At 48.7% G+C, this 27120-nt stretch overlaps 7 protein-coding genes across 7 annotated transcripts; 5 read left to right on the forward strand and 2 right to left on the reverse strand.

The window, feature by feature from the left end:
- Positions 1–407: 407 nt before the first annotated feature.
- On the reverse strand, positions 408–3950 carry UBP15 (ubiquitin-specific protease ubp15; the record flags this gene model as incomplete). Its single annotated transcript, XM_064898647.1, has 3 exons — positions 408–3679; positions 3730–3856; positions 3942–3950. 3 exons carry the CDS (start codon positions 3948–3950, stop codon positions 408–410), a joined length of 3408 nt encoding a protein of 1135 aa, XP_064754604.1.
- Positions 3951–4356: 406 nt separating this feature from the next.
- Positions 4357–5896, forward strand: PKP2 (putative protein kinase; the record flags this gene model as incomplete). The annotated part of the gene is made up of 2 exons (XM_064898648.1): positions 4357–4378; positions 4623–5896. 2 exons carry the CDS (start codon positions 4357–4359, stop codon positions 5894–5896), a joined length of 1296 nt encoding a protein of 431 aa, XP_064754605.1.
- A 912-nt stretch (positions 5897–6808) lies between these two features.
- LTR64_004302 (uncharacterized protein) lies at positions 6809–7898 on the forward strand (the record flags this gene model as incomplete). The annotated part of the gene is made up of 2 exons (XM_064898649.1): positions 6809–6843; positions 6920–7898. The coding sequence occupies 2 exons, from the start codon at positions 6809–6811 to the stop codon at positions 7896–7898; spliced, it is 1014 nt and encodes a 337-aa protein (XP_064754606.1).
- Positions 7899–8453: 555 nt separating this feature from the next.
- Positions 8454–12582, forward strand: LTR64_004303 (uncharacterized protein; the record flags this gene model as incomplete). The annotated part of the gene is made up of 5 exons (XM_064898650.1): positions 8454–8519; positions 8582–8679; positions 8739–8937; positions 8982–10120; positions 10170–12582. 5 exons carry the CDS (start codon positions 8454–8456, stop codon positions 12580–12582), a joined length of 3915 nt encoding a protein of 1304 aa, XP_064754607.1.
- A 268-nt stretch (positions 12583–12850) lies between these two features.
- On the forward strand, positions 12851–15187 carry LTR64_004304 (uncharacterized protein; the record flags this gene model as incomplete). The annotated part of the gene is made up of 2 exons (XM_064898651.1): positions 12851–12871; positions 13166–15187. 2 exons carry the CDS (start codon positions 12851–12853, stop codon positions 15185–15187), a joined length of 2043 nt encoding a protein of 680 aa, XP_064754608.1.
- Positions 15188–20926: 5739 nt separating this feature from the next.
- On the forward strand, positions 20927–23009 carry LTR64_004305 (uncharacterized protein; the record flags this gene model as incomplete). The annotated part of the gene is made up of 2 exons (XM_064898652.1): positions 20927–21109; positions 21186–23009. 2 exons carry the CDS (start codon positions 20927–20929, stop codon positions 23007–23009), a joined length of 2007 nt encoding a protein of 668 aa, XP_064754609.1.
- Positions 23010–24006: 997 nt separating this feature from the next.
- On the reverse strand, positions 24007–25409 carry LTR64_004306 (uncharacterized protein; the record flags this gene model as incomplete). The annotated part of the gene is made up of 2 exons (XM_064898653.1): positions 24007–25265; positions 25316–25409. The coding sequence occupies 2 exons, from the start codon at positions 25407–25409 to the stop codon at positions 24007–24009; spliced, it is 1353 nt and encodes a 450-aa protein (XP_064754610.1).
- Between the last annotated feature and the right edge of the window lie 1711 nt (positions 25410–27120).

Here is a 27120-nt window from a genome sequence, read left to right on the forward strand (position 1 = left end):
TACGACAGTGGCATAGTTACGTAGATCTGGAGAGGTGACAGAAGTCACGATAAGTCTTGGGCAGGTATAAAAGAAAATACTGGACGGCCATCGTGCTTCAATTCATCTCTCATCACTATCGGGCTACTTACTAAACGCTTGCTATATAACTTTCATGCTTTCTATTGTATAATCAACTCACGTAGAATCACAGACGTCCGTGGGTTATGCTGAAAGTGTTCGACCGTCAGGTACTGCCGGTAATGCGTTCAGCTGTATTGCGCAACACTCCGCACTTCCACTGTGAGCAGGACGCTCAACCATAACATTCCCCTCAGAAGAGCGAGAGATGATGTCTGCTTCAGAATAAGGATAGGGCGAAGGTGGACTCGGTGGTTTGATGTGTTTTTCAGAATGGCGCCAGATGTCTATTTGATGAACATTCCCTCAGCTCTACCCCAGAAACTTTTCGTCTTATTGACATGGTCAAGACCTAGACTGTCGCCATCGCTCAGCCTGTCTGCTAGGATGTCATCATCTTCTAGATAGCGCACTTGCTTTGCGTAGGGCGATTTTGGCACGACTGCAAACTTGATGTTCTGGAACAACTTGCCTTTGATAGCCGTCCTCTTACTTATCCTCTCTTTCGTGTCCTTGAACGTCTCGCCAGGTTTGACTACTAGGATGAAGGGCACACCGTGTGGTTTGCCGGGTTCCTTATCGAAATGATAGCAATAAACCGATATGTCCTCATCGTCCATATTTATCTCCTCATCGGGTATCAACTCGCCATATAGCGAGGTAAACTCATTGATCACACCTACATTGTGGTCTCCGGCTAACACTCGACTTATCTTGCCAGCTGCGACTTCGAGAATTCGAATTCTGCGAGGATCAACTTCGTCTGACATCTTCAGCTTCCGCATGATTCCGCTGATGAGATCATCGATAATGCCTTGCTTCGGCACTAGTATTTCAAGTTGTTCTTCTTTGACTATGCCGTCATGGAGCCAGATCGGCTTCATGATCTTCTTTGTCTCGTAGTCCTGGAGACTGACTTCGAGTATCTCGTAATACAACGCATCACTCCGATGTTGTGAGTAGGCACCATATGCAGTAAATTGGGAGGTCAATATCTGGCTCAGACTCTGCTGAAGATTTCGCTTGACCCAAGATTTTGGCTTACCATTTGTGGCATTGACGGTAGCGAATCGAAGGTGGTCACCTAGTATGCCGAGATGCTGACCGACCTTGTCTGAGAACTGGTCATATGACATTTTCTTGCTTAGATCGAGGGTGAAGATGTCTCCAGAGGTGCTTGGTCGTGGATGGAAGGCCACAGGTATTTTGTTCAGTAGGTAGTCGTAATACATTCGCGCGTTGTGGTAGATTACATGGTCGAGGTCAATTCCAGGATTCCTCTCGTTCTCCTGGAAGCAGATAATGTCACCATCCTGAATTTCTGATTGACCAAATGTATTGCTCGACTTCATGGTCTCAATCATGGAGAACTTGATCTCCTCATACAACGATATATCTCTGTTGTCGTTCCATTGCATCATTTCTCTGATGTGAGTGAAAAGTTCCGAGACTCTATCGTTCTTATTGACGTATACATGGCCCATTCCAGTCAGAGTCTGTTTGTTAATGTCAAAGTATTTCAGGAACACCAGGATCGGATGGTTTCCTCCATTCTTAGCGATGCTATCGCCACTAACGTCAGGCCATTCGACTTTGCCAGTGGACTTGTTTCTTGCTCGGGTTTCAGCCCAGAGATAAAATGGTTTCCCTTTCGAAGAGTGTCTATGCCAGGCTTCTTCCATTGTCATGTCATTCCTAATGGGCTGATCTGGTCGATTCGTCTTGTTTTGTCGCCCAACCATTACCCAGAAACGAACTTGGTCGGCGGAAACATCCAGCTCTTCTGCAACCTCAGCAGCGAATTCTTCCACCTTCTTAGCACGAAGGACGCGCTTCACAGTGACAGCTGATGGGTCGTTAACGTCAGCTTCATAGTTTGTGAGATCAAACCAATGATGTTGCATGAAGGATTTGTCAGATATCAGGCCAAGATTGAGATAGAGATGAGCTTCCTCTTTTTCTTTCCTCCGACGCTCGAGCTCCGCCTTCTCTTCCGAGATGCGCTGCTCAATGTGCGAAGGTATGTCGTGATCTTGAACGCCAAATAATACCTTGTCGACCCTGGTCTTTCGGATATAGACCAGCATGTAGGCGTTCATGGATCGTTTGGTTGAGGTTCCTCGCATGTAAGGCTGCCTCTGAGCCACACCATTCAAGGAGGAGGCATACTCCCCTCCATAGTTCTCCTCTAGAACCTCCTTCATGGTTGCTCTGGTAACTCGTTCGTCGTCGTATTTGTAAAAGTGACCGTCTTGAGTTGGCTTGAGAAATGCATAGTAGTGGCCAGCATTGAAGTCACCACTGTGGACCAAGACACCATGCAGCTGATACTCCCATGCTTCAGATTTGTCGGCGTTAGGCGATAAGTAGGGCGAGAGATCGATTTGTTCCGGAAATTCGTGACGGTCATTCACTTTCATCATAGCGTCACGATTAATGTCGTACTCGAATCGTTTCAGCTGAAGATGTAGCACAGGAGGAAATTCCTCAAAGATGACACCTTTTCTGGCGTCCTGCAAACCATATGGAGGACCAGCATCGTACTTGTTCTCACCTTCCAGAGTTTCGACTTGAATGTAGTCCTTGAAACTCTCGTCGAGGTTCTTGTTGCCCCTGACGTTGAGCTGAATATCCCAGAACTCTTCTATCCTCGACGACTCGAAGTTCACATTAATGCATTCGATGTATGTTTTAGTCTTTCCGACAAAAAGTTCTGGTAAGGCTTTCTCGGCCGCGGTACCCTTCATGCGGGTCTCGAGCTTGTCCATCAGAATACGCGAGAGCTCCTGGACGTCTTGTTGCTCGAAAATCTGCCTAGTGTCCCATCCAAAGGATCCGGTCAGCTCATTTGTGGAAACAGCGTTGCGATCTTTTTGGAGACGATAGAATAAGCGTTGTAAAGTCCAAGCACTATTTCCTCGGGAGGCTTCGGCATCAGTAGGTATTTGATATACAGCCTTGCGGAAGGCATCTGTGAAGTATAGGGATTGTAACAAGGAATTGAGGTAGCAGGTTGCGCCCTGGTTCTTGAGACCAATCATTCCGGTCTCTTTCTTGGAATCGTAGCCATCGAAATTATGCCATAGCACACCAGTGGGATCTTTTATGACACGGACGTAGGCAGTCATCTTTGCCTCGTCGTTTTCGATCAGGGGCCTGTCGTGGTTCTCCCATGGCTGGACGAAAGCCTTTCTCAGCTCAACGAATCTCGTGAAGCCCCAATCCGCCTCTTTAGCATTGAAGCGGTGATTTGCGGTGTGAATTTTGAATATGGTAGGGTCAAGTGGATTGTAAAGCACTAAGGCAAATTGTACACAGGCATACCAATCGGCAGGAGGGTCGTTTTCGTACCCATGCTCAAGGTAGAAAGATACACAATCGACGGAATTGCCGTGAGGGAAGAACAAGACACGCCAGGGAGCGCCGGCACATTCGAAAATAGGCCCACGTTCTCTTTTGCTTAAATGTTGCCAATCTTGTATGTGCCATGTATTGTATGTGTCTGCTTCGACTTCCAGGTCATCAAGAGGAGGAAAGACATGCTTTTTCATAGCCTCATCTGGTTCAAGGGTCAGTTGAATTGTTTCAGAAAGTGGTGGAGCAGTATACAATCGTCGGCACGTAGAGGAGCTTCATCCTGCGTATCCTCAGCACCGTCAGGTTGTATGTCGACCACCTCGGCATCCTGCTGGGTGTACTGATCATAGCCGTCGATTAACATGTCTGGACCTGCTAACTGTATGCGATCAACGATGACGCAAGGTCAGCTCATGGTCAAGGTGAAGGTGGGAGGTAAAGTCATGACTGGGCAAGGATCTTACATTGTCCATATTGTTGTTGTTGCCGTGCCTACACAGCGGAAGGTGCTATAGAAAAGTGTCGAGGCAAATAGTTGCTTGAGTATCGACGGTATAGTGGTGGCTGCCTTCCGTAATTTGCCTTGGATTCAACAGGGCAGGTGCGAGTTATCAGTGTAGCTAGCAGAACGCGGGAAGGAAGGGAAAGCGCGCGTTCACAATCACGAACGAACGAACGAACGAACGAACAAACGGAAGGTGGTAACAATGTCAGTTGCGCCAGATCCTGTTAAGCCGGATTGTTCGTGAAGAGCCCTGCCTATGAGACCTAATTGCAGTGGGCAACTCTGCACAAAGCAGATGTGATGTGATTGGTGACGTTGCTGGTTCCTTGGGAAAACGGCGGATATCAACTCCAACAGTGATAATAAGGTGCGCCATGTCCCTCCACTCAGGCTCAAGTAAGTTTTGGGCCTGGACAACCGTGTGCAGATACCACACAACATGTGCGCGCATACACTTTCCTCCCGAGCCTATTGATCATCGGCGCACTGCGACAGCCTGTCCTACCCAATGCTATTGCTGGTATAGTCCAGAGTCAGCTAACAGCAGTGCAGCATGAGGAGACGACCTCGTAGAAAAGCACACATTCATAATCCTGCGGTCCTGCATATGAAATGCTGAATGTGGTCAGAACCTGCACAGGGCCTTTTCTTCCTGAATTTCGGCATGCTGCGCCGACCTTTCAACGAGCTCTTGCGACCTCGAGGCAATTGCAAGCTCCACGATGGAGGCCAGCCTCGGCTCTCGATCAATGGGTTGAGAGACCAATTCGACCTATGAGTCTGCGACAATTGTTCTTTTTCGGACGTACCTTGACTGAAGATCGACTCATTAGTTCAGCCAACTATGTGCGAAACGAGCTGCCTACTCGAATCGCTCACCGCCTGCGAGACATGCAGAAGCTACCCTACGCTGTTGTTACGAACCCTCATCTCTCCTACGTCTACGAGCTCTACTACAAGGCCTTCGAGAGTTTTAGAAAGTTGCCTAATGTCAAGACTCTAGAGGACAACGATGCAATGTGCAAAATAATCAGTGAGAATCTGAAAGAGCATTTGAGCGTCATTCCAAGGATGGTAACTGGAGTGCTCGAGTGTCACAATCTGATGTCCGCCGACGATATGGACGCTTTCGTCAACAGATCTTTGAGAGCTAGAATCTCGCGAAGAGTCATAGCCGAGCAGCATCTTGCTCTGACCGAAACCTACAACTCACCAGGACACAGTCCGCACCCAAGCTCCGAACACGACTTTGTGGGTGAGGTCTTGCTACGATGTAACGCTCAAGATATTGTACGAGATTGCGGTCAATTTGCCCAACGTGTATGTCGAGATTATGTTCAAGGCAGCAAGGTGCCTGAAATCAACATAAGAGGACATGTGACTGCTACATTTCCCTACGTTCTGAGTCACCTGGAGTATACTATCGGTGAACTCCTCCGAAACTCAATTCAAGCAGTTATGGAGCATTACAAAGGGTCGGATCAACCTCCGCCTATAGAAGTCCTCATCTGTGAAGCACCGTCACAGGTAGTCATTCGCATCTCAGATCAAGGTGGAGGCATTCCGCGCGACATTCTGCCCTACTTGTGGTCTTTTAATAAAGGTCCAAGAAGCCAGGAGCGACTGGCGAGCTTAGGTCAAGTGCCTGCTCTGGCAGCGACAATGCAAGAATTAAAGATACCGGGCGGACCCGACACGCCACGTGGATCGTCATTGAATCAGCTGTCGTTTCGAGACCCGAAACTGCGACTGGGCATGGGTTTACCAATGAGTAAGATATACGCTGAATACTGGGCTGGTGGACTGGAATTGCACAGTCTTGAAGGATATGGCGTAGACGCATTCCTGCAAATCTCTAAACTGGGCAACCAGAACGAGCAGCTCACCTCGAGAGCCAGCATAGACGCCGTCTAGGTATTGGCGTTATAGATTTAGAGAGCCTTGACTTTGCCTGCACAAATAATCAGCACACTTCAAAGATTTTTTTCTTGTGATAATGTATTCCACCCGCAGTCAGATCTTTGCCATTTTCCTTATTTTCAACCAGCATCTCTGTGCCTCATGTAGCAAACAGAGGCGGCTGAAGGTCGGTTTACCAGAGCTCAATTGTGCATCACATACAGTACTCCTCTCATATCCCCGCCGCACTCACCTGACGACTGCCAGCCAGGCTTGCATGCAATAGCATTCACAAAAATGTTTCGACAATCAGGTCATCACCAAGTCGTGGTAGCCAAAAGTGGCCCTCGTAGCAATGGTTTTAGATGCGAACGATCTGCTCTCGACCAACACATCGGAGTCGCCAGCTTCATGAAATGCTTTGACGCGTGCAGCTGACGATGATTTGAGTTTGATGGTCTTTGTGAGAGGGAAGAAAAGACTCTCGAGTGTAAAAGAATCTGCGGAGGATAAAAGCACGGCTGCTAGCGTGGGTGGATTGCGTTACTAGCGTTAACGTTCCTGCATGAGCGACAATATCAAGTAGACTCTTTCAAAGATCAACTCCAAAAGCTCACACAGAAGCACAACCAAGCCCACCAAAAGCTAACACGTCTAGATCAGCACACCATAAGTCCAGCCGCTTGAAGTCTTAATAAAAGAACGGCAAATCACCTGCAACGACCTAATTTGTACGAACAAAAATCTAATTACTGAACATTCAACGTCGGCAAACCCACATCTCCTGGGCAGAGATATTTAAGATTTGTGTACGAGTAGGAGAAGCAGGCGTATGCTGTGACGAAGGACAAGGAAGTTGTCATCCGCCTCGGACGTCTTGGTCGCTAGTACCATTATCCCAAACCCACGTGTGTCGAGTCAAGATCAATGGATCAAGCCAACTTGTGGACTCGGAGATCAAAGTACATTCCTCTTCGCTGTTTTCAGGTCTGCACTAACATGGTGTAGCAATAAGGACAAAATAACCTTACCTACCAGAGACCTCGATCTAAAAGATAGTGGCAAGTCAGAGTCTTCTCGATCCTTTGGGCCACGCTCGGCACACGGCAAGACCAATCCCTTCAACGCACCCTCTTCCGCTGCTGTAAAGTCGCCGGGAGCTGGTGCATCTGCTTTTGGGCTTGGGACAGGCGCGTTCGCCTCGTTCGGACAAGCCAAAACGCCCAAGACCCCGGGCGCAGGCGCAAGCTTCGACTTTCCAAACAAGGACAAGGACAGGAAGGAGAAGGAAAAAGAGAATGAACCCTTGAGAAGTCAGGGAGAACTCCCATCCGCTTCTTCACGCACGGATCAGATCGATCACAACCTAAGAAACACTTGGAATATCTTCTATCGGCCACCAACCACAAGCAGAGACAAGGACTACGAAAAATCAATCATCAAAGTAGCCTCGGTAAGTACAGTCGAAGGCTTCTGGACAGCCTATACACACCTCAAACGACCCTCTCTACTGCCGACCGTGTCGGATTATCACATCTTCAAGGATGGTATCAGGCCAGTGTGGGAAGATGATGCAAACAAAAAAGGTGGTAAGTGGATTATCAGACTGAAGAAAGGTGTCGCAGACCGATACTGGGAAGACTTATTACTTGCCATAGCTGGCGACCAATTCATGGAAGCTAGTGACGAGGTCTGTGGTGCAGTCCTCAGCAATCGTAGTGGCGAAGATGTGCTAAGTATCTGGACCAAGAACAACGGTGGTAGAAACGTCAAGATTCGGTCAGTGATGAAGCAGGTGCCCCAACTGGAAAATTTACTGACAATTGGCAGCGAAACAATAAAACGAGTATTGGCGTTTCCTCCAGACACGAATATCATCTTTCGGAGCCACGACGAAAGCATAGAGCAAAGGAAGGCCGTAGACGAAGCTCGACAACAGAAGAGCTCGGGAGCCTCGGGAGCAGAAAAGAAGCGGACGAGCCTCTATGGTGAAGAGAACAAGGGCAAACCGTCTTAATTCTTAAAACCTCTGCTGTTTATGTCTGGTGTACACCAATGAATAATCCTTCTTGGCTTGAGCGACCAAGCAGAGAACCACGAAGCTTAGGTTGAGTGTCTTGTAACCAGAATCGTAGCACGTTCGTGATCTGTACCACATAAATTCAGACGTGAAGACCATCAAACTGCCGCCGTCAAGCACGCGCCTGGCGTTCCGAAGCGCGATTGCCAGAAATGCGGGGAGTCAGGCACTTTCCTGACGGTGACGCGGAAAACGGGCATGGCTTCCGTAGAGACCGCGAAGAACACGAATTATAGCACTGACGGCAAGGTTGGAAGCGTGCTTTTGAATGTGATTGTGCAATGGGAACGCGACTAGCCAAACGGTACACGAGTATATATGAAACTTTTCAAACAAGTTACTGCCAATGTCCGCAATGTCATTCTTGGATCACCGTCTGATGCAGACCCGCCAACTAATACTGAGACAACCACATTGCCTTCACCATCGCTCACAATTCGACAACCTGCTGCCCCTCCAAAACCGCGGCTCCATACAGTCCGTGGCAGACCCATGCCGACTGACAAGCAAGTGAAACAGAGCTTATTCGAGGGTACTGGCAAATTCGACGCAATTAATGTTCGTGCAAGCTTGTTTTTGTGACTCTTGTTAGTGTTGCAAACTGTCTGACAGTAGCACAGATTGACGACGACGATGATTTTGAAGAGACTGATCCCATTCAACAGAAAAAGACAGGTGGTTCGGTGTATTCATCCTACTTTGCACCAACATCCAAAGGGTACGGAATATTCTGACATGATTGAGATTTGGTCTAGAGCGAATGGTTGACCATCTTAGTGACAAAACGAGTGCAAGGAAAGTCAACGATCAGAGTGTATCTGCAGATGAGAAGAGGTTACTCGGTGTCGCGGAGTACGACTTTTCTAAGATCCATAGTCTCTTAAACCTGACCAGATCCAGACCTACTCCTGCGGATGCTGTGAAGGTTCCGATTCCTACCAGCAGACACCCCGAAGACATGGCATCATACAAGACTGTACGTATGTTGAATTTGACAAGAAATTGTGCTGATACACTCAGAACAACAAAAGCCCTTTTACTGCAACTAAGCGCCTTGTAGCCAGCCCGTACAAACCTCAAGACACTCTGAACAGGACCTCCGCAAGAAGTCAGTTCCAGCAAGAGAAGACCAAAGACAGAAGAGAGCCGGGAGCAACCCACTCAAAACAGCACGTCGCTGTCCCAAATGACGTCCTCCCTCATACACGTGTCGAGTCAGGCGATGGACCTCCACCACGAAAGAAGCTGCGGATTGACCAGCCTGCGCCTAACAATTCCTATAGCTCTCAATTGAGGACACGAGCTGTCAACGATGGAAATCACCCTCTCAAGCGTTCTCTGGGCTCGATGTATGGAATGGAAGCGATAGATCAAGAGATGGAGCATAGCACAACAAACGGGGTAAGATCGACTGCACTTCGGAGTATTAAGAACGACGCTGCTCCAAAGGCGAAAGCGCAGAGGCTTATCTTGGACAACCTGAGCTCCGATGGCGTGGCCGGCGATGATTTTGTGAGAAATGCCATACACCAGCGTCGGAAGCAAGAGCAAAAATCTCCTGGGCAAGATTCAGTACAGCCTCAGCACAACCCTACAAGAGCGGCTGAGAACACCCATAAACTCAATCACGACATCGAAGCTCAAGACAAGCCATCTACCCGACTGAAAGCCAGCCATGTTACTCCTCGAGCATCGAAGATTGAGCAACGACTTAAAGGCGAAAGTCCCGACGCCCTACAAGAGGGTTTCCACTCACCATCAATCGATAGAAAATCGCGTCATGTGTCGCTGAGTCCTACCGAGAAAGCGAGACCACTAGGACAACACTTCCAGCTTGATACCTTCGTCTCGTGCAAGTTTTGCAAGGCGAAAAACTGCCATCTCGAGATACAAGAGCAGACCAAATCAATCGATATCAGTTACAAAGATGAAGAGACGATGAAGGACGGACTCTGGCCAGATATTCCTGTCAAAAAGATAACTGACATGATCTGGCCTGACGAAGGAGAATGCAGGGTCGTAATGCTGAAATTTTCAGCATGTGACCTACTGCCAGGAACGACTTGGTATCTCGAATTTAACTCACTTAAGGAGATGACTGCATTTCATTCACTTGTGCTCCGGATTGATCCTACTATCAAGATGAGCCATAGATCGAGGTAGGTTGATCTCGTGTTCGTTGCCACGCCACTGATCAATTTTTTACAGTGCAAGACTGCAGGCAGCTCTGACTTCAGCATACGTCACTACTTCACAGCCTGTGAAAAACCCACTGAACACGTCGACGGCTGATACTGTCACAAGGTCATTCTCTGACGGAAACTCTGAAGCTGTACGAAAGCGCCCAAGGCTTGTTGACCACCTTGACGCACCTCCGAGGAGAGCTTCAGAGCATGTGAAATCTGAATCTCGCGAAAGGCTCCGAGCCTCCGCTAGTGTTTCTCGATCACAGGATGCAGAATTTCGACAAAGCCGTAACACCTTGAGCAGTCGGCAAACTCGCTCAGGAGTGGTGAAAAGGCCGGAAAAGGAGCCGACTCCACCTATACAGATTGATGCGGATCCTCGCCGCAGAGATCCTGCTTGGGTCAAGCCGCTCGTATACCCAAAAACAGGGAAAAAGGAGACGGTGACCTGGGACGATTTGGGCAGGTTAGAAGACGGCGAGTTTATTAACGATTCCTTGGTCGGGCTCTTTCTTCGGTACCTGCAAGTGAACGCGAATCCCGAGCACCTCAAGAGGATGCACTTTTTCAGTACTTTCTTTTTCGAAACTCTAGTAAAGAAGGGGAAGCGACAAGTCAATTATGAAGGTGTCAAGAATTGGACGAAAAACGTCAATATCTTTAGCCGAGATTTTATTGTCGTTCCTGTTTGCGAGAACCTCCACTGGTATGTTATGATACTTTGCAACCTCAAAGCACTGGTCGATCTGGAGGACCAACCGCAATCCGAGAAGGACGAGCCTGAGACGAACCCTGCGATACACGAAGACAAGAAAGAGGTTGTGCCTACGAAGAATATTCTCGAAAGCGACGTGATGACGAGAGACCAACTTGCCGACGATAGAAGCGACTTTGAATATGAGGAAACAGACTCGAAGAAAAGGCGGGCAGGACGAAAACCGAGAGTTGTCGTGCAGAGGAAGTACGATGTCAACGGACCGATTATCATCACCTTGGATTCTCTAGATATGAGCCGAAGTTTGACCGCAGGTCTGTTGAAGGACTATCTGGTTGAGGAGGCAAAGACGAAACTTCACAAGGATATTGACAAAAGCAGCATTAAAGGAATGAGTGCCAAGGACATACCTCATCAGGGCAATTGGTACGATTGTGGCATGTACTTGTGCATGTACCTGGAACAATTCATGGCAAACCCGCACGACTTTGTGAAATCTCTTCTGCGAAGGGAAAGCATTATCAAGTGGCCACAACGACTTCGCAGCGATGCACTACGTGACAGGCTCTATTACTTGATGGACGAATTGTACAAATCGCAAGACGCAGCAGAACAAGCACACCTACCACTAGTCGGCAGAATCCTAATCAGAGACGAAGATTTCGAGCTCCCTCGTGAGCGGAAGCGCCAATCTATGCTGGCAGGTCCGGAAGAACGCAGAAGGATGAAAGAGAGCCTCGACTTTGTTGGTAACTTTTATGATGAGCGCGATGCTCGAGGAGGCTCAACGGTTGATATTTCCCACGGGGTCGTTCGAGGCGCAGTCACGCCAGAGGACCTCGCCGCCGGGACAGAAATCCTCTCGACAAGTCGTTATTTCGAGCAGGCTCGGCAGCCTATCATTGTTGACGATGACACTGACACAGGGATTCAGAAAAGTGCTTATGCAACACCACGTCAGTCTGTCCAGTTGCCTGTGCGGGACCTGCACATATGGCGAAATGGTTACAGCCTGGGTGATGATGGTAATCTGCGTGATTTTGATGCTTCTGCCGTTCAGAAGATTAGAGATTACCAAGCAGCGCCATACCCTTTCAAGGATGATTCTGGTTGCGAGTATTTGTGTAACCTCATCCACCACGAGCAAGACTTCGTGAAGCCGGAAAACCGACACAGACGGCGCAACGTTCAAGTTGAACGATCGCCCCCACACAAGACTTATACGAAGACGAAAGAGACATCCTCGCCGCAACGACCAATGTCGGGTCTCTCGACAAACACCAGGCATCCTGACGGCGACCCAGCTCAACTAGCTCGGCGGATCAGGGAGCAGCGAAGTCCCAGTATACACGACAAAGCTGCGAATGGCACTATGACAAGGCTTGCAGAGTCGGGTCCTGCAGAAGAGCCTCGAAATTTGCGGGGCATTTCTGTTTCCACCGATTTCTTGACCGGGACGAACAGTTACGATCAGCTTGGCGACGATGAAGATGTTACCAATAAAGACATGACGCATCGTCATACCACTCATCAAGACGACGACGGATCGTCCTTCGCGGGATTTGACGATGAAGCAGCGTCAAATGGGCCACATACTACCAGAGACGAGACGCAATCGAGCAACCGGACCATACCAGAGAGTGTTTACGATGACAGGGGTCATCGAGTTGGTAATCAAACTCGTGAAGAGCCGGATCTCATGCTGCTTGACAATGATTGAGAGATGTGTTGAGGCCCTGCTTGTCACTTAGGTAGCACAATAGGACAATTTCAACAAGAATTCTCACCAAAACAGAAACGTCTTTGATTAATACCTTTTCAGACACTCGTTTCCTTGTTGTCCAGGTGAGCTACAAATGGCCGGTAACACTGGCTTCGACGCATTTTTTAGAGGTATGGTTCTTCGATCGATCTCAACGTCGAACAACCTCAACATTTCAGTCACTACACAAAGTAGGCTTGTATTTCGACAGAAGTAGAGCTACACAATGGTCGTCGTCGCGTTGGGAGTAAGTTTACAAAATCTAGGTTGTCACGGTCAAGCACGCTTGCCAATTTGCTACTATCGGTCGCAGAGGGGATCTGTTCGGCTAGACCCTCTTCGAGGAGGGGTAGGTGTGGCACCATTTTCAGCCTGATTTCCATGAGTCTTTCTACGAGATTCCTATACGGCTGTCCACCATCCCCCGATTCCTGACTGACTGCACTTGAGTTGCGCAGGGTGTCCAGTGCTCATACTCTTGGCGGCGAGCACTGTTACAATGCGCCATGAAAACAATATCCCACCAGCATACCGAATTCAGCGCAAGCCCGTTGCGGGACAATACAGAGCACTCGCCGTGGAGGAGCCGGTCTTTAGGTCAGGAGTCTCGATATCCACCTCGTCCAAGAGCAGAGAGTGTAAGCCGTCCAAGGTGACGTTCTTTGGCACATGGTGGCTCGAGATACTGGCATGCGTGTTAGTCCTTGTCGCTTTCGCTGCCATTCTCATAACTCTCCTGCTCGTCGCAGATAAGCCGCTTCCGAGACTGCCCTTCCGCATATCGGTAAACACGCTCATAGCAGTATTTGCGACCACGCTCAAGGTGGCCACAGCGTTCGTGCTCGCGGAGGGCTTGAGTCAGATGAAGTGGTCGTGGTATTCAGACGCAAAACCTTTGCACCACTTCTTGGTCTATGATAATGCGTCTCGTGGACCTTGGGGTGCTCTCCAGTTGTTGTGGCACCTGCGACTCAAAGCCGTCATTGCCTCGCTTGGAGCATTTATTACGGTTGCTGCTCTTTTCATCGACCCACTATCGCAGCAACTTGTACACCTCTACGACTGCAGTGAGCTAGTGAAAGGCGCGACGGCAATGATGCCCCGTGCTAGAGCCTTTGAGGAAATCGGAGGACATGTTGGCGCGGGCATAAACCAATTGTCCCCTGCTTTCGTCGGTTCGCTTGCGACGGGTCAGTTCGCGGCTGCTAGACCCGAGGTGCCTTTCAGTTGCACTACTGGAAATTGTACCTTTGACCAAGACTATAGCTCGGTAGGGTATTGCAGTCAGTGCAACGATGTCACTGATCGTGTGGTCTACAGCAATTACACTCGAGGCTCTGAGGCATTATTAAGCGTGCAAATCACCCTACCGAACAAGGATGGGGTTACGGGTTCTGACCTCTCTTTTCTTGCTGGCGACTGTGGTTCACAAGCTGTCAGATTTAGGCTAAAGTACCAGCAGGGTCTGCTGAGTATGTTGTGGTTCGATGGTGTGGGCACCGGCCCAGAGGATGATGTACATGTACACGCCTGTGAATGCTCACTTGAGCCGTGCATACAGACGTTCAGATCAGAAGTCGTGAATGGCATTCTCAGGGAAGAAGTTCTGGACAGGCAAATGAGCTTTGGCGGAGCGAGGTCTGGGTCAGGCTACATGGGTCAAGCAACGGTTGATCTTAAATGTATCAATGACGATGCTCGGCAAGATTTGCGAGACCTGGGGTACCAATTTGACGATGCTTCAAGATGGCTTCCCTACAATGTTACCGTTGAGCCGGCACTATCCGAATCAGATTCTGGCAAGTACGGCACTTTCTACAACATGTCGTCTTACGGGATTACGAAGACCAAGGCAGGTGAAGCCAAAGGCTTGTACGACGTTACAAGCCCCTCGAATTGGACCTTATCTACGAAAGGGTTGCGAGTTGTGCCATCCGAGTGTATTTACGAGTTACATCTTCTTGTAGGAACGAGCTTGCAGAGCATGTATTTTAGTGATTATTTCAATGGAAATGTCACCGATACTTTCTACTGTTCGGCTACATACGGCTCGATTGTTCCGCAATCCATATACCAAGCAGGAGCAATGGATAAAGACAAGAATGGCTCATTCTCTCAAGTGGAAGAGTTATTACAGAACATCACAGATTCAATGACCACTTATATGCGCTGGCACGGTAATTCCAATATGAGTGAACCAATACTCGGGGAAGTCCACCGGTATGCGGTCTGTGTTCGAGTACGATGGAACTACCTGGCCTATAGTGGGTCAATTTGCGTCCTGCTGATGCTCTTCTTTGTCGCGATGGTATTCGAAACAAGACGAGCATGTATTGTTGATCAACGATTGGGTCCAACATTGGTCCGCCACAACTTCAAATCTTCTGCGCTGGCTTTCCTGCTACATGGACTTGATCGTGATATGCAGAGCGAGCTAAGATCTGTCAGCGTATTAAACAATACACGCGAGATCGAAACTGCTTCGAAAGAGCAGATGGTGGTTTTGAGCGGGACGGATTCTGGGCTGAAGCTTTCAGCGAGCACGGTAAGATTAATGTCGTAGCAGCAAGAATTGTCGGGATTAAGATGACCGTTAACAAGTATAACCATGCATCTCCATCCTTATTTCACGAGTCTCCATGTCGACCTGCCGAGATCGGGTTTCTCGACATCGCTCTGGACCGAAGGCTAGGTATGCTTTCAGGCAGCGGCTATGGAGCTTCTCGCAGGCGATTCAGACAACACTGATACGCCAAGGTCAAGTATCAGTAAGGAGGATGTTTCAGAAACGTAGAAGCCAAATGGCTTCAAGCCAGATAAAGCTCGCAGGATTCAGAATGACATCTCCTCCAGCCCACAACCTCGAACCGAACTGTCAGGCGTTCACGGCTGATATGCCGAGACCATATACTGGTTGCTCGTACTCTACAGTATAATGTAGGGAGATCTCGATCAGGATCACGATGCAAATAAAGATCATCGAAAGATGCTGAGAGGCACAGGAAAGACCGTATATTGGTCCAGGCCTGCCTACGATACGAGCGGTAATGGAGCATATACTTTCAGATATCTGCTCTCCTTGGCGCAGAGAGAAGAGCCTCATCGACTGATCGTGGTCCGTGGAGAGGAGAGAGAGCCTGGAGTATCGTCTTTGTTGCAATGGTTGGGTGGAGGCATGACATAGGATGACATCAATCGTTGTGGAAACGAGATATCTGCTTTGAGTAGAGATCAGCGGGAGGGTGTTATAGTGGTGCAATACTCCTACAATACGAGTACCGTGTGAAGATTCGCACCACGCGAGCAAGAAGGACGAAAGCTTTTTCAGAATTTTAGGGGCGAACAGATCTAGACGATGTCCGTGTTCTTTATGGAATAATATCTACGCATTATAAATTGTATGTACGAGTGGCATGGTAGGGTATCGTGGCAATGGTTGCTGGATGTAAAATATCAATACCGCAGACACGTGTAAACGTGCGGAGAAAGGTAGAAACAACGTGTGACACATGGTAAATGTTTCCGAAGAGATATCAAGGTAAAGTTGTACAATCTCGATGATATTGTTGAAACTTAAGAACATGACGCGTGATCATCACACTGACGTCCTTATAAACCATAACCCCGATTGAACATCCATTCCAACGCCAATGCTGAATGCGCAATTCAATGCTCACTTCGAGAGATTTTGCATGTTTACACAAAGCTGGAACTAGTGCTATACCCATTGAAAATTGGTAACTCCGGACGTGAATGAGCCTAACGATGTTGGCTTGAAGACTGCTGTACTTGATAAAGAGTCGCTTAGAACGATGATCGAGAAGAGTCTGAGCTGATGCTGCCTTGCTTGCCAATTCGAGCATCTGGGTTGACGACGCTGGATGTTGGGCTCGCTCTCCTTCGGAGCGAGCGACATGATGTGTCCATCTGCGTTTTTGTGTGTTCATGCATCATGCGAGCGTATGAGGACATGGCTTCGATTGGGTCAGACTCGTAGTCAAAGGTTGCGTCTGCTGGGTTGGTGATGTATTCAACTGAGGTAGACATTGTGAATGGTGAAGGTTGAATGTGTAACGTTTAGGATATTATGTGATAATGTTGACGAGGCTGGATGACTTGCTTTGTATACAAGTAAATTCTGTTATAACATGTAAGACGTGTGACTTGGTTGTTTGAATAGTAAAGTCAGGGTCAGATGAGGCTTCCAGTCTATATACAAAATGCTTCTTGATGTTTAATGCCTTCGTGGTTGCCTGGCCAGGTGGGTACATGACCGCATATGGAGGATTGTGGTAGGTGGAGTGGCCATTGATAAAAAGCACAGGAAGCCAATCGAGGAAGGGACATACTCTGGAAAGGTGGAGCCGACATGTCATGTGCTGCCACTCACCGTCACCTCAGGCAAACACAACGAGATCTGTTTAACGTCTGTGGAGATGGGGACTGCAAGGAAGGCAAGCATTTTGGCGCACCCTGCTGGGTCAGGGGTAGCAAACTGATCCTGAGCACATCGCTCGATCCGCAGCTCACTTTCGCCCCGAAACTTTGCGGATCGAGTTACTGTGTCGCGATGCACAGGACTGGACCCTGCCGATCGTGCGAGCACAATCCGCAGGGACTTTCAAGCTGGCCTGCTCTGTTGCTTGTTCGACGCCAAGCGTTAATGAACGCATGGTGCAGTCATTTTGTCTCGATTAGTAGGCATGCGGAACTTTTTTCATGGTTGTTTGCTTTGACTGAGCACAGTACCGATGCATGATTGGAAGGCCCGACGGTAGAAGACCTCCTTTCCCCTCCCGCCTTGCGTGCATATCTTTGAGCCTCCACTGGCTGATATGTAGCATTGAGCTCGTTGTGGCCAGGCTACGTCAATCGCACAAACGGAGGGCTAGTCAGGCTCACGACCACGTTCAACATTGGTAAATTCGGTGAAGAGTTCCACGCAATGTATCGTTACCGACTTTCATCATACAAGAATCGCAAAGACGATGCACGAGCTTATCAAGAAGTCTTTGAGTTATGAACTGCCTTGCCAAACAAACAGTGTGGGTGCCGCTCCAGCTGAGTGCAAGGCTTCGTAACCTGATGAAACTTCTCTGGTGTCTCACATTTTCAAGGCTCGAGTTGCCAAGGCGAGCTAGCGTCTGATCCTGCATAAAGACGTCATAGTCAACTCCACTATCGTGCCCCCCTCCAGCTCGCTTGTGGCCTGCGATGACTTCACAGGACAATTTCCAGGACTCGAGGATAATGGCCTGACAATGATTGGCTTAACACTCTTTGAGAGTGCGAAGTTGAGCCAAGGACTTTGTGCATGAAAACAAAATTGCTTGTCTGGTGCAGTACAACTCAGCGTCTATGGCGTGTTTACACGCTATGTGGCATACTAAAGTACACACCGAGTCGTGTCCTCAGCCCACCGACTTCCTAATTCATGCATACATAGACTCCGCACCGCATGCCTACCATGGCAGTTTCACTACGAGTATGACCTAAGCTTCTGCCCCGAGCACGTCAGAAATGTGGTGATGACAGTCAGTTTCAACGTCTGACTACTGTATCTTATCGTCTGAGCATATGCAATGTTATGAGCTTGTGCTGTTCTAGTGATCATAGCCTCTTACCGCTATGCTCTAAGACCAGCTGTCTTGAGGGTATTGTGGGTGTTCAGCTGCGCAGTCGCACATCCAGATCCTTTCCACCAAAAACACGCATCGACACAATTTCTTTCCACGCAGCGAATAACGAACAAGTCTCTCGAAAGAGTGCGCGACAATGTGTTGACTGATGAATGTGCTGCGCAGCGTGCGCAGAGGATCGTCCAAACAGAATCGAGGCCTATAACAAGCTGGCATATTGTACTTATCTACTACCAGTGTGCTTGGAATGTAAACGGACCGAACGAGAAAAAGAGGAGGAGGAGGAATCGTATTTAGACCTTCATTTTGCTCTGAGGTTCAATTATTCACGTAGCTCGAGAGTGTCCCAGACCTCTACGGTAACCACCGTCACGAAAAAAGGAGAAGCAGGTATTCCACTGTCAGTTTCTGAGCACTTTTGAGTGATAGATAGACCATTCTCCTATACTGCGTAAAAATGTCACGCTTACCTTGCTATGCATAGATGCGCCTCGAGCTGCGGGTGCCGCAAGACTAGACAACCTTCCCATCGTTGTACTAACAGCCATGTTGAGTTCTCTTCAACCTGGATTCAGCATAGCAATTTTGCGTAATTTGAAGCTCAGGTGCTCTTTCACGAAGTGAGGGACCACCGTCTTTATACGAAAGCCAAATACAGCATCAGCAACTTTTCTTTGCCCACCAAGTCGTCAATCGTCGTTGTCGGTCGGTATCATATTGGGGCAGGACGGTTCAAAGTGTGAAGCTATGGCTGAAGTTCCGACGAAGAATGGTTCAAAACATCGACAAATTCTGGCTGAAGGCACATGTTGCAATCTTTGTGGAGCTCGTACGCATCGGTCGCAGCCTAACAAGCTTGATATCTTCAGTCCTGAATTTAATACATACTCCATGCCCTCGCCAGCCGTCAGTAACAATACAGTTCTTGCTGGAGAATTTTCGAATTCTAGCTGGTGGACAGGGAAGTATGAGCAGAACGATTGGTTCTGTTACCACTTCGGGTCCTGCGTCCGCGTCTGCGATCAGACTGATCCATGACTTGAGTGTAGTAAGGCCTGCCCATACTGGGAAACCTTCAAGGAGCGCAGCTAGCTCAGCTGTTTGGTGGGTCGACCATGGAGCTTCAACGTGGTTGCCTTTCTCTGAAGCTCAGCTATTATTGGTACAACCCACGATCGTATGCAATGTGGTCAATAGACATACGCGTCGAGCAGATATTGGTAGCATTCACAGTACTCTGCACGAACTCAATGAATCACGAGGAATAGATCGAGAGAGAGAGAGGAGAGAAGAAAATGGCAGTTTGTACCAATACGCAACTATCAATAATGCTCCCTGATGTCACAGACAACGTCTTGGAAGACACCGTTTGCAACGCGCAAAAGTATACCTACTTATGAGGGCATCGCGAGTTGACCAGAATCTGTCGGTACCAATCTCAATCTTGCTGGTTCGAGCCATGCAATAATAGAGTACACTTAGAGTTCAATCGAAGGGAGATTGAGGTAACAACCAGATCGTGTTGGTACCGAGACTATCAGATAGCGAGACTGCTAAACGATACCATTAATTGCGATTCAGAAAAGAGGAATCTGCCTTTTAGCTATAATCGACATTCAGTGCTACAGATGAGGTCGTAAGACTTCAGGTCATCCGTGCTTTGACGTTGCTTGTGAGTACTACTTACGATGATGTCCATCAGCTATCCCTGCTAGCCTGAGCAGCATGCAAGATCGGATCATTGGTCGAGCACGTGTAGGGATGGTCCTTGCGTTTGTCCTGCAAATCAGCATCGTCGACCCCCAGTACCCCCACCAGATTCGAAGATTATAGACGTCTGCGTTCAGCGGCTTGTCTGGAAACCAAGCCATCAATATAGGGTCAATGCATTGCTGCGACACACATGGCACAGCGCAAGCACTAGTACGTCGGAGCGTTGAATATCCTTCGCAGATGAAGGGCAGATGAAGGGCAGATGATCGTTGATGCTAGCGGAGCACATGGCGCTAATCAGAAACCTAAAATCTAATCCGAAGCCAACCAAAATGTAGTGCGATCACAAACCCGCCTTCTTCTCATTTGCTGCCTATGGCTGCTCATGGCCACAGAACCAAATACCGAAAACCTGCATTCAATGCACCGTTCGAGAATGCTCGCTACATTGACAGCACTGAACCAGAATGAAGAATGTTTCTCGAAGCTTTCTAAGCACCTGCTTGGGATGAGCTGCAAGTCTTTGCATCATCTACTGTCCTGGAAGATCGTAGCGCCAACAATGAAGCGCGTCACACTGCACTAGCACCCCGACCGCGTGGATCTCGGTGGGTGTCGCCACTCTACTTATAATCTTCATTGGTGGAAGCTGCAACAGAGCACTGAATTCTTGTCAGCATCTCAGTGGTGGATAGGATAAGTAATTCCGCAAAGTGGTTTTCTGTTATGCATTATAGGACAAGCGAAGTTTTGTCTTTCCACACTTGCAAAATCAGCCCCGTCTGCGCTTCCTGGCCTTTCAAAAAGTTTTTGACTAGCTTCGCAGGTGGGTATTCCCATACGAAGCAAGCTCGGCGTCATGCAGTCGAGGTTTCAGTAACCTCATATGAATACTGTGTTATCGGGGCACCACCCTCGAGCAAAAAACCATCCAGTCCTACATATATGCCATGTCGCAGCTGGATGTGGACGTGGACCTTACAGACCCTGTTGCTCAGATCAATCCAGCGCCTTCGTCCTCCCAAGAGCAGCAGCGATTATCTGATGAACAAACCCTACCAGACAGAAAGGTCACAAGATCAAGGAAACATGTCACCAAGGCGTGTGAATCCTGTAAACGCGCACGAGCCAAGGTGAGCCGTTCTCCACACGTCGCTATCACTCACAGATGGCTGTGGCATGCCTAGCACAGAATACTAAATCTTATAGTGTGACGGTCGTCAACCTTGCGATCGATGTACCTCGAGACTGCTCTCCTGCAGTTATACTAATGAGGAGGATCGCCGCACGAGAGGCTCGACTAAACGTAAACTCGATCAACTAGAACGAGAGAACAAGTTCCTGCATGAACTGTTACGGACTCTGGAACATTCAAGCGATGCTCAGGTCCAACAGGTAGTGTCCATCGTTCGCAGCAACACCTCTATCGATGACATGGCTGCGGGCCTCACTCGGACCATGCACGATCCCAAGCTCACGCGGCAGGGCAGCTCACGAAGTGAGCAGACTCGTAGCGGGAGTGAGACAAACACATCCAACGATCAGAAAACACCTCGACGCCACGAAGTTTTCAAAGTCGACCGTCTTACAGATGCACCACTATACGAGGTTTCTGCCACCCCATGGACCAACGTTACCCATGATAATCACTTAGTTTCGCATCTGGTTTCGCTCTGGGCGACTTGGGACAACCTATTCCCTGATGGTGTAGTGCTGGAGTATTTTTTGCGCGATATGCAAGCTGGTCATACCTCATCTCATTTTTGCTCTCCATTTTTGGTTAATTGTATTTTAGCAGCTGGTTGTTTGAACTCAAATTACGAAGAAACAAAGACGAATGACGGGAAGCACTCACCGATACTGGATCAGTTTCTTGAAGAAGCCAAACAACATCTAGAAGATGATCGAAGCACTTCAATAGCGAATTTGCAGGGTGTCGGTATATTGTATCTGGTTTTGATAAAGATCAATCGAGATCGCGAAGCCTGGGACTATGCCACTCAAGCTACCAACATGTGTGCCGAGATGTTAAGGTGCGGCGAAAGGGATAGATACCTCTCGTCTGAAAATTCGAATTCGGAACAGGAAAGAGCAGCAATAGCTTACACCTTCGACGCTGCCATATGGGGTACTTTCTGTGCCACTACTATGTCCTACATGATGTGGCAGCGGCCGCAAATCCTACCACAACCACCCCGACCTTTCCCCGAACGTCCGGCCAATATTCTACCGGAACAGAAGTGGATGGCCTATCATGGACCCGGTGGTTCTCAAGATTTGTTTCTAGACCCTGTCCACAATCTGCACAGCTCGTTGGCAGTTCTTACCCGGGAAGTGTCACTTGCGATATTCCTGGATAGCGACAGCTTAGCCGACAAAACCAAGGCTTTGGTCAGGATTGAGAAAGATCTTACCGCAGGTTACGAAGCAATTCCGGATTACATAAAGAGCTCACCTGCTGCATGCTACCTTCGTGCCTGGTGGCTGACAATCATTGGTACAGTTTTACTTGATGAGCAATATCACGGTGAATGGGACGCTATTATAGGCCGGCTTCGATCCATTGCGCTAGAAGTCGTCGACATTTGCAGACTAGCATGTTCTATCGCGGACAGAAGCAAAATCAGCATCTTTATGTGCCATTCATTCTATCAATCTCTGCTTATTCTCATGGACCAAAACAGCTCGCACGCCTACGACGATGAGATAATGGAATTGCTTGTCACATTCCGCGCCATAAGTCAACGCAGTCCTTGGGCTGTTGCTTTGCTTCGCATGATACAGATAGACGCTGTACGTCGTTCTTTCAAGCTTCCGGAGGCTGCGCTGAAGCTTTTTGACGAGTTTGAGAAAAACGATCTCCAGGCGTGGAAAGATGAACTACAAATGAGCAGATACCCTTACCTCGACTCATTTTCGCTCAGATGTAAAGAGGCAAACGACAAAGATGGCCTGCCGACACTGATGGGCGATTTTCTGGAGAAGTTCGATGCGATGTGTTTAAACGGCAACCGCAGAGATTCAGTATCGTAACACCTTGTCAACATCACAATCAGTACACCGATCTTTCAGGCACAAAGCATTTTATCCTGTGCAGCCAGCGTTACGGACGCGGCTCTGGACTTCCACGTAAGCAAGTCTGTCGTCGACACAGCACCCGAGGATTATACAATGCTTCACACCATCCGTCGTGAGATATTCTTTCCACACAGAGCATAAGCCCCAGCATTCCGATCTCGAGCTCAAACCCTCAAGTTGCCTGCTTGCCTATTGTTTATCAAGAACCATACAACGAACAGCAAAAGTCAAGACAGAGAAGAGCCGAACCGAGTCAAGAGATAGGTTTACGCTCTGCGGTCATATGGTATACGGATACAGGCACACCACGAACACCAGGGAAATATTGCGTACTTGGTAACAACATCACTTCAGGGGATTCAGCACTAGATAATCAGTCGCTGAGTCGGGAGTTCACGACAAATCGAGGAGTTCAATCACGGACTCAGTGTTTACGACATGGTCGACTTTGGTAGAGTCCAAGAAGAGGATTCAGGAGCACGAGACTAGGTCAAATGGTGATCTAAGAGTTCCACGTGTTATATCTGGAAGTTGTCATTCATGGTCACAGCATTCGGAGAATGGAATATAGCTTGATCGAATTACGATGTTATTGGCATTACAGGACTGCTGATAGATTGCTATGGCGATTAAAGTGAGATTTTCGACGTCTTGTTTTGTGTTCGTGAAGTGAACAGTCAGTGTGGCATGCAAGTGATATGGCGTGGTTTAACATAACGGAGAGAGAAGGTGCTAATTCAGGAAGAACAGATCATATAGTTTAGGTATGAATACCACAGACAGACTAATCAGATCTCGAGACATCGTCATGTGGCATACTCACTTCATCAAACAGACCTTGCAAACGATCAGACGAACAAATTCAGACATCCGCCAAACACAAACTCCAGCATGCATAAAGTCTCAAATCCAACCAGGTAGCCTCACAGTCTATTGTCCACCTAGTAACGTGTTATGCCATCTCCTGCAAGCATGTTCGCGACAACGAGATCGTCTGCCCTGCACCAATGACGACACGATTTGAGTATTGTTCTTCATCTTCTTGCTGTTGATGCTCGTTCTCGTCCTTTGCACTTTCGCTTTCCCATATCTCGATGTCACCAGTGTCGGCGCTGGGCATGAGCTTAGCAGTATCGTCTTGGTCATTGAGGATGTCAAAGGTGAGTGATGTTCTCTGGACCCAATCCGGAATGTCTTCTGGCATTACTTCCGGCTCAGCATTGATCCGAGGCTCGTGCTGAGAGGTGAAGGTGAAGTCTTCTGCCACTGCTGCGACTAATGGTGGTTCGCTGGACTGTTCGGGAGTGGTGAGCTCTGTATCTTGGGCTTCGGCTTGAGAGTCGACTTCGTCGGCGGGAACATCTTCATGGACGAGCACAACACTAGTGGCGTTCAAGCCTTCACCGTAGAACTCCGAGGCGTTCAGGTCACCAAGGGGCGTCCTAGGCTCCTCGGCGGCCATCTTATCTCCATCCTGTTCCGCAGTGACGGCAGCAGCAGTAGCAGAAGATGGCCTTGTCACAGGCACAGGAGGTGTAGCCATCTCATTTGGATCGACGTTCTCCTTTCCTCTATCCTCGCCATTGTGTTTGTCAGAGGACTTGCCAGGTTTGCCCTCGTCGTCAGAGATGTCGAGTGCGGCCGAGGATTGTGTCATGGTCCACTCACACATACGGTAGTCCTGCTGGTCCTCGGGCTCTTCGTAGATGTCAAAGAACCATGACTGGGGCTTGCTTTCCCCGAGAGTGGGGCCTGTGGATCGTCTGGAACGAGAAGAGGATGGTTTTTTGTGGGCGAGAGTGCCCCGGAGTGCTGCTGCGACTGAGAGAGTAGGAGCAGCCTTGATAGAGGGAGGAGCAAAGCGACGCCGTGGTGCTGACTTGTCGAGTTTGCTTCTATTGGAAACACGTGTAGGAGAGCGACCGGCTGCGGCAGGAGCTGATAGAGGGGCCTGAGTGCTCGGATGGAAAAGATTCTCAGGACGCGAGACTGTTGTGGGCGGAGTGCTGAATTTCGTCGTGGTGTAAGCAGTGGGTATGACCTTGGTGGTAAGCAATCGTGGTTGTTTGGCTAGCGAGACATCATCTTCGATTGCCGCCCTTTTCCTCTTGATGCTGGACTCAAAGTGCGAGGGATCGATATTTTCAGAATCTGAAAGCTCGGGAGAAGCAGCTCGTCGTTTGAGACTAGGTGCTGAGTTTGGGGTTAATGCTGGAGAGGATTAGCTACTACACCTAAAGCGCATTCACGATTGAGCATACCATTCTGTCTGTTTTTAATGCTCTGTAAATTCCGCAACTTCGTCTCGTTGACGATACCAAATGGCTGTCTTACTGGAGTCGATACAGTAGCCATATTTTCGAGCCCGGAGAAGTGGCTGCTTCTAGTCCTTACGCGTAAGGATGAGTAGAGAGTTTGAGTGAACAGGTACACAATTCCTGGGTTGTGTTCAAGGTCCAGCTTCAACGTGCCCAGAGAATGAGGCAACAGTGTTCACCGGCAGTCGAGTATATGAGAAGAGCACGAGAGGTCAGGTTCGAGGTCAGAAGCGCGACGCAGAACCCACAGTAACACGTCTCAACCTGGTATGCTACGTGCACTGCGTCAAGGAAGAGGCTTAAGGACCTGGCCGACAGCGCGAAAGGCCTCGAAAAGAAGGTGGCTGCAGTGGTGGAATGTGCTACTGCAGGTCCAAAGAAGGTGATTGAGTCGTTCGAGGTAGTTATTGGGTCAGGATGAAGTGGGAGAGCCAGGGAACGACCTGAAGATTCGCGTTGAGACGTGTTTAACACGGACTAGCGTGTTTGTGCCGCGCCACTTTCTGTACAGCTTCCTAGTTCGCGTTGCTGCGGGTGAACAAGTGCATTGCGTGACACTTTTCGTATATCAAGACTGAGTGACTTCGCTGATGAGCTTGACCGAATAAGCTCCTTACGACTTGTACGTTGAGAAGACCTACGTCCTAATTACTTGTCTGAGACGGCACTGGCAGTTGTTGACACGAAAGCTTGGCATGACGCGACCTCGATCGTACTCGTGGTGCTCCTCATCCAGGCACTGTTTCAAACATCCCATTCAGCCGCCAACCACCAATCTTTTGTCGCCCATCGTCTCAGACCTGCTTCTACCTCCTTCAAGATGTACCTCAGGATATGGTCTCAATATGCAGAGGGAAAAAGGGTTTCCGAGCCTGCATATTCTGTCGTTGCTATCCATACAATCTGCACTTGTTAAACACATCGGAGTGGACTCGTGCGAGCTTGAGAAGCCAATATCCACAACGCGGTCGCGCAGCGGTCGGGGGTGGTTGGGCAGGCCTGAACATGGCCGTCGTGCTTCGTTTGGTTTTGGATGACGTTGGCAGTCCAACTCGCGCGATAACAGTTTCATTCATAACCATAAGGTATGCTTTGCATTGCTCCTGCTCTGGTTACGCACTTCGCTGCTGCAATTGCAGCTTTTCCACAGGCAGTTGGGACATCAAACTCAACTCCACGAGCTCGTGATCGTGCCAATTCTGCGGTGAAGTATCCCACAAAGGTATCACCAGCTGCCGTTGTATCTACCACTTTCTCCACTTTGGTAGCATTGACCAATGCGCTCTTGCCATTTGATTGAGACCAGAACACGCCTCTTGACCCAAGGGTGATTATCATTGTTGTGACATGGAGCAATGTATGAAACTCGTGTGCCACTTTTCGGAGCGTGTCCTCATCCAAGTCCTCTTGCTTGTCGACGTTGTGTATCTGATATCCTTCCGCCACCATAGACTTGACAAGTAGCGAACATTCATTCTCGTTGACAATCAAAGCAGACAAGCTCTTCAACGTTCTTGCGGGTATACCTTGAGGCCATACAGGGGCTGGGTTGAAGACAACTTCAGTACCTCCGGAGGCATTATACTGCTCGACTAGTGCTAACACGCTGTCTCGAGGTATCTCACCTTGCAAGACTACCACGTCAGGCTGTCGGCCCTGATCCATACCACGACTCAGTATTTCTTTGACATTGTCCATTCCTTTGAAACCTGCACCAGGCACAAACAGAATTCGATTTTCTCCGCCAG

The sequence above is a fragment of the Lithohypha guttulata genome, assembly GCF_036872675.1.
Source record: "Lithohypha guttulata strain CCFEE 5908 chromosome Unknown scaffold_3, whole genome shotgun sequence".
NCBI classification, from domain to species: Eukaryota; Fungi; Ascomycota; class Eurotiomycetes; order Chaetothyriales; family Trichomeriaceae; genus Lithohypha; species Lithohypha guttulata.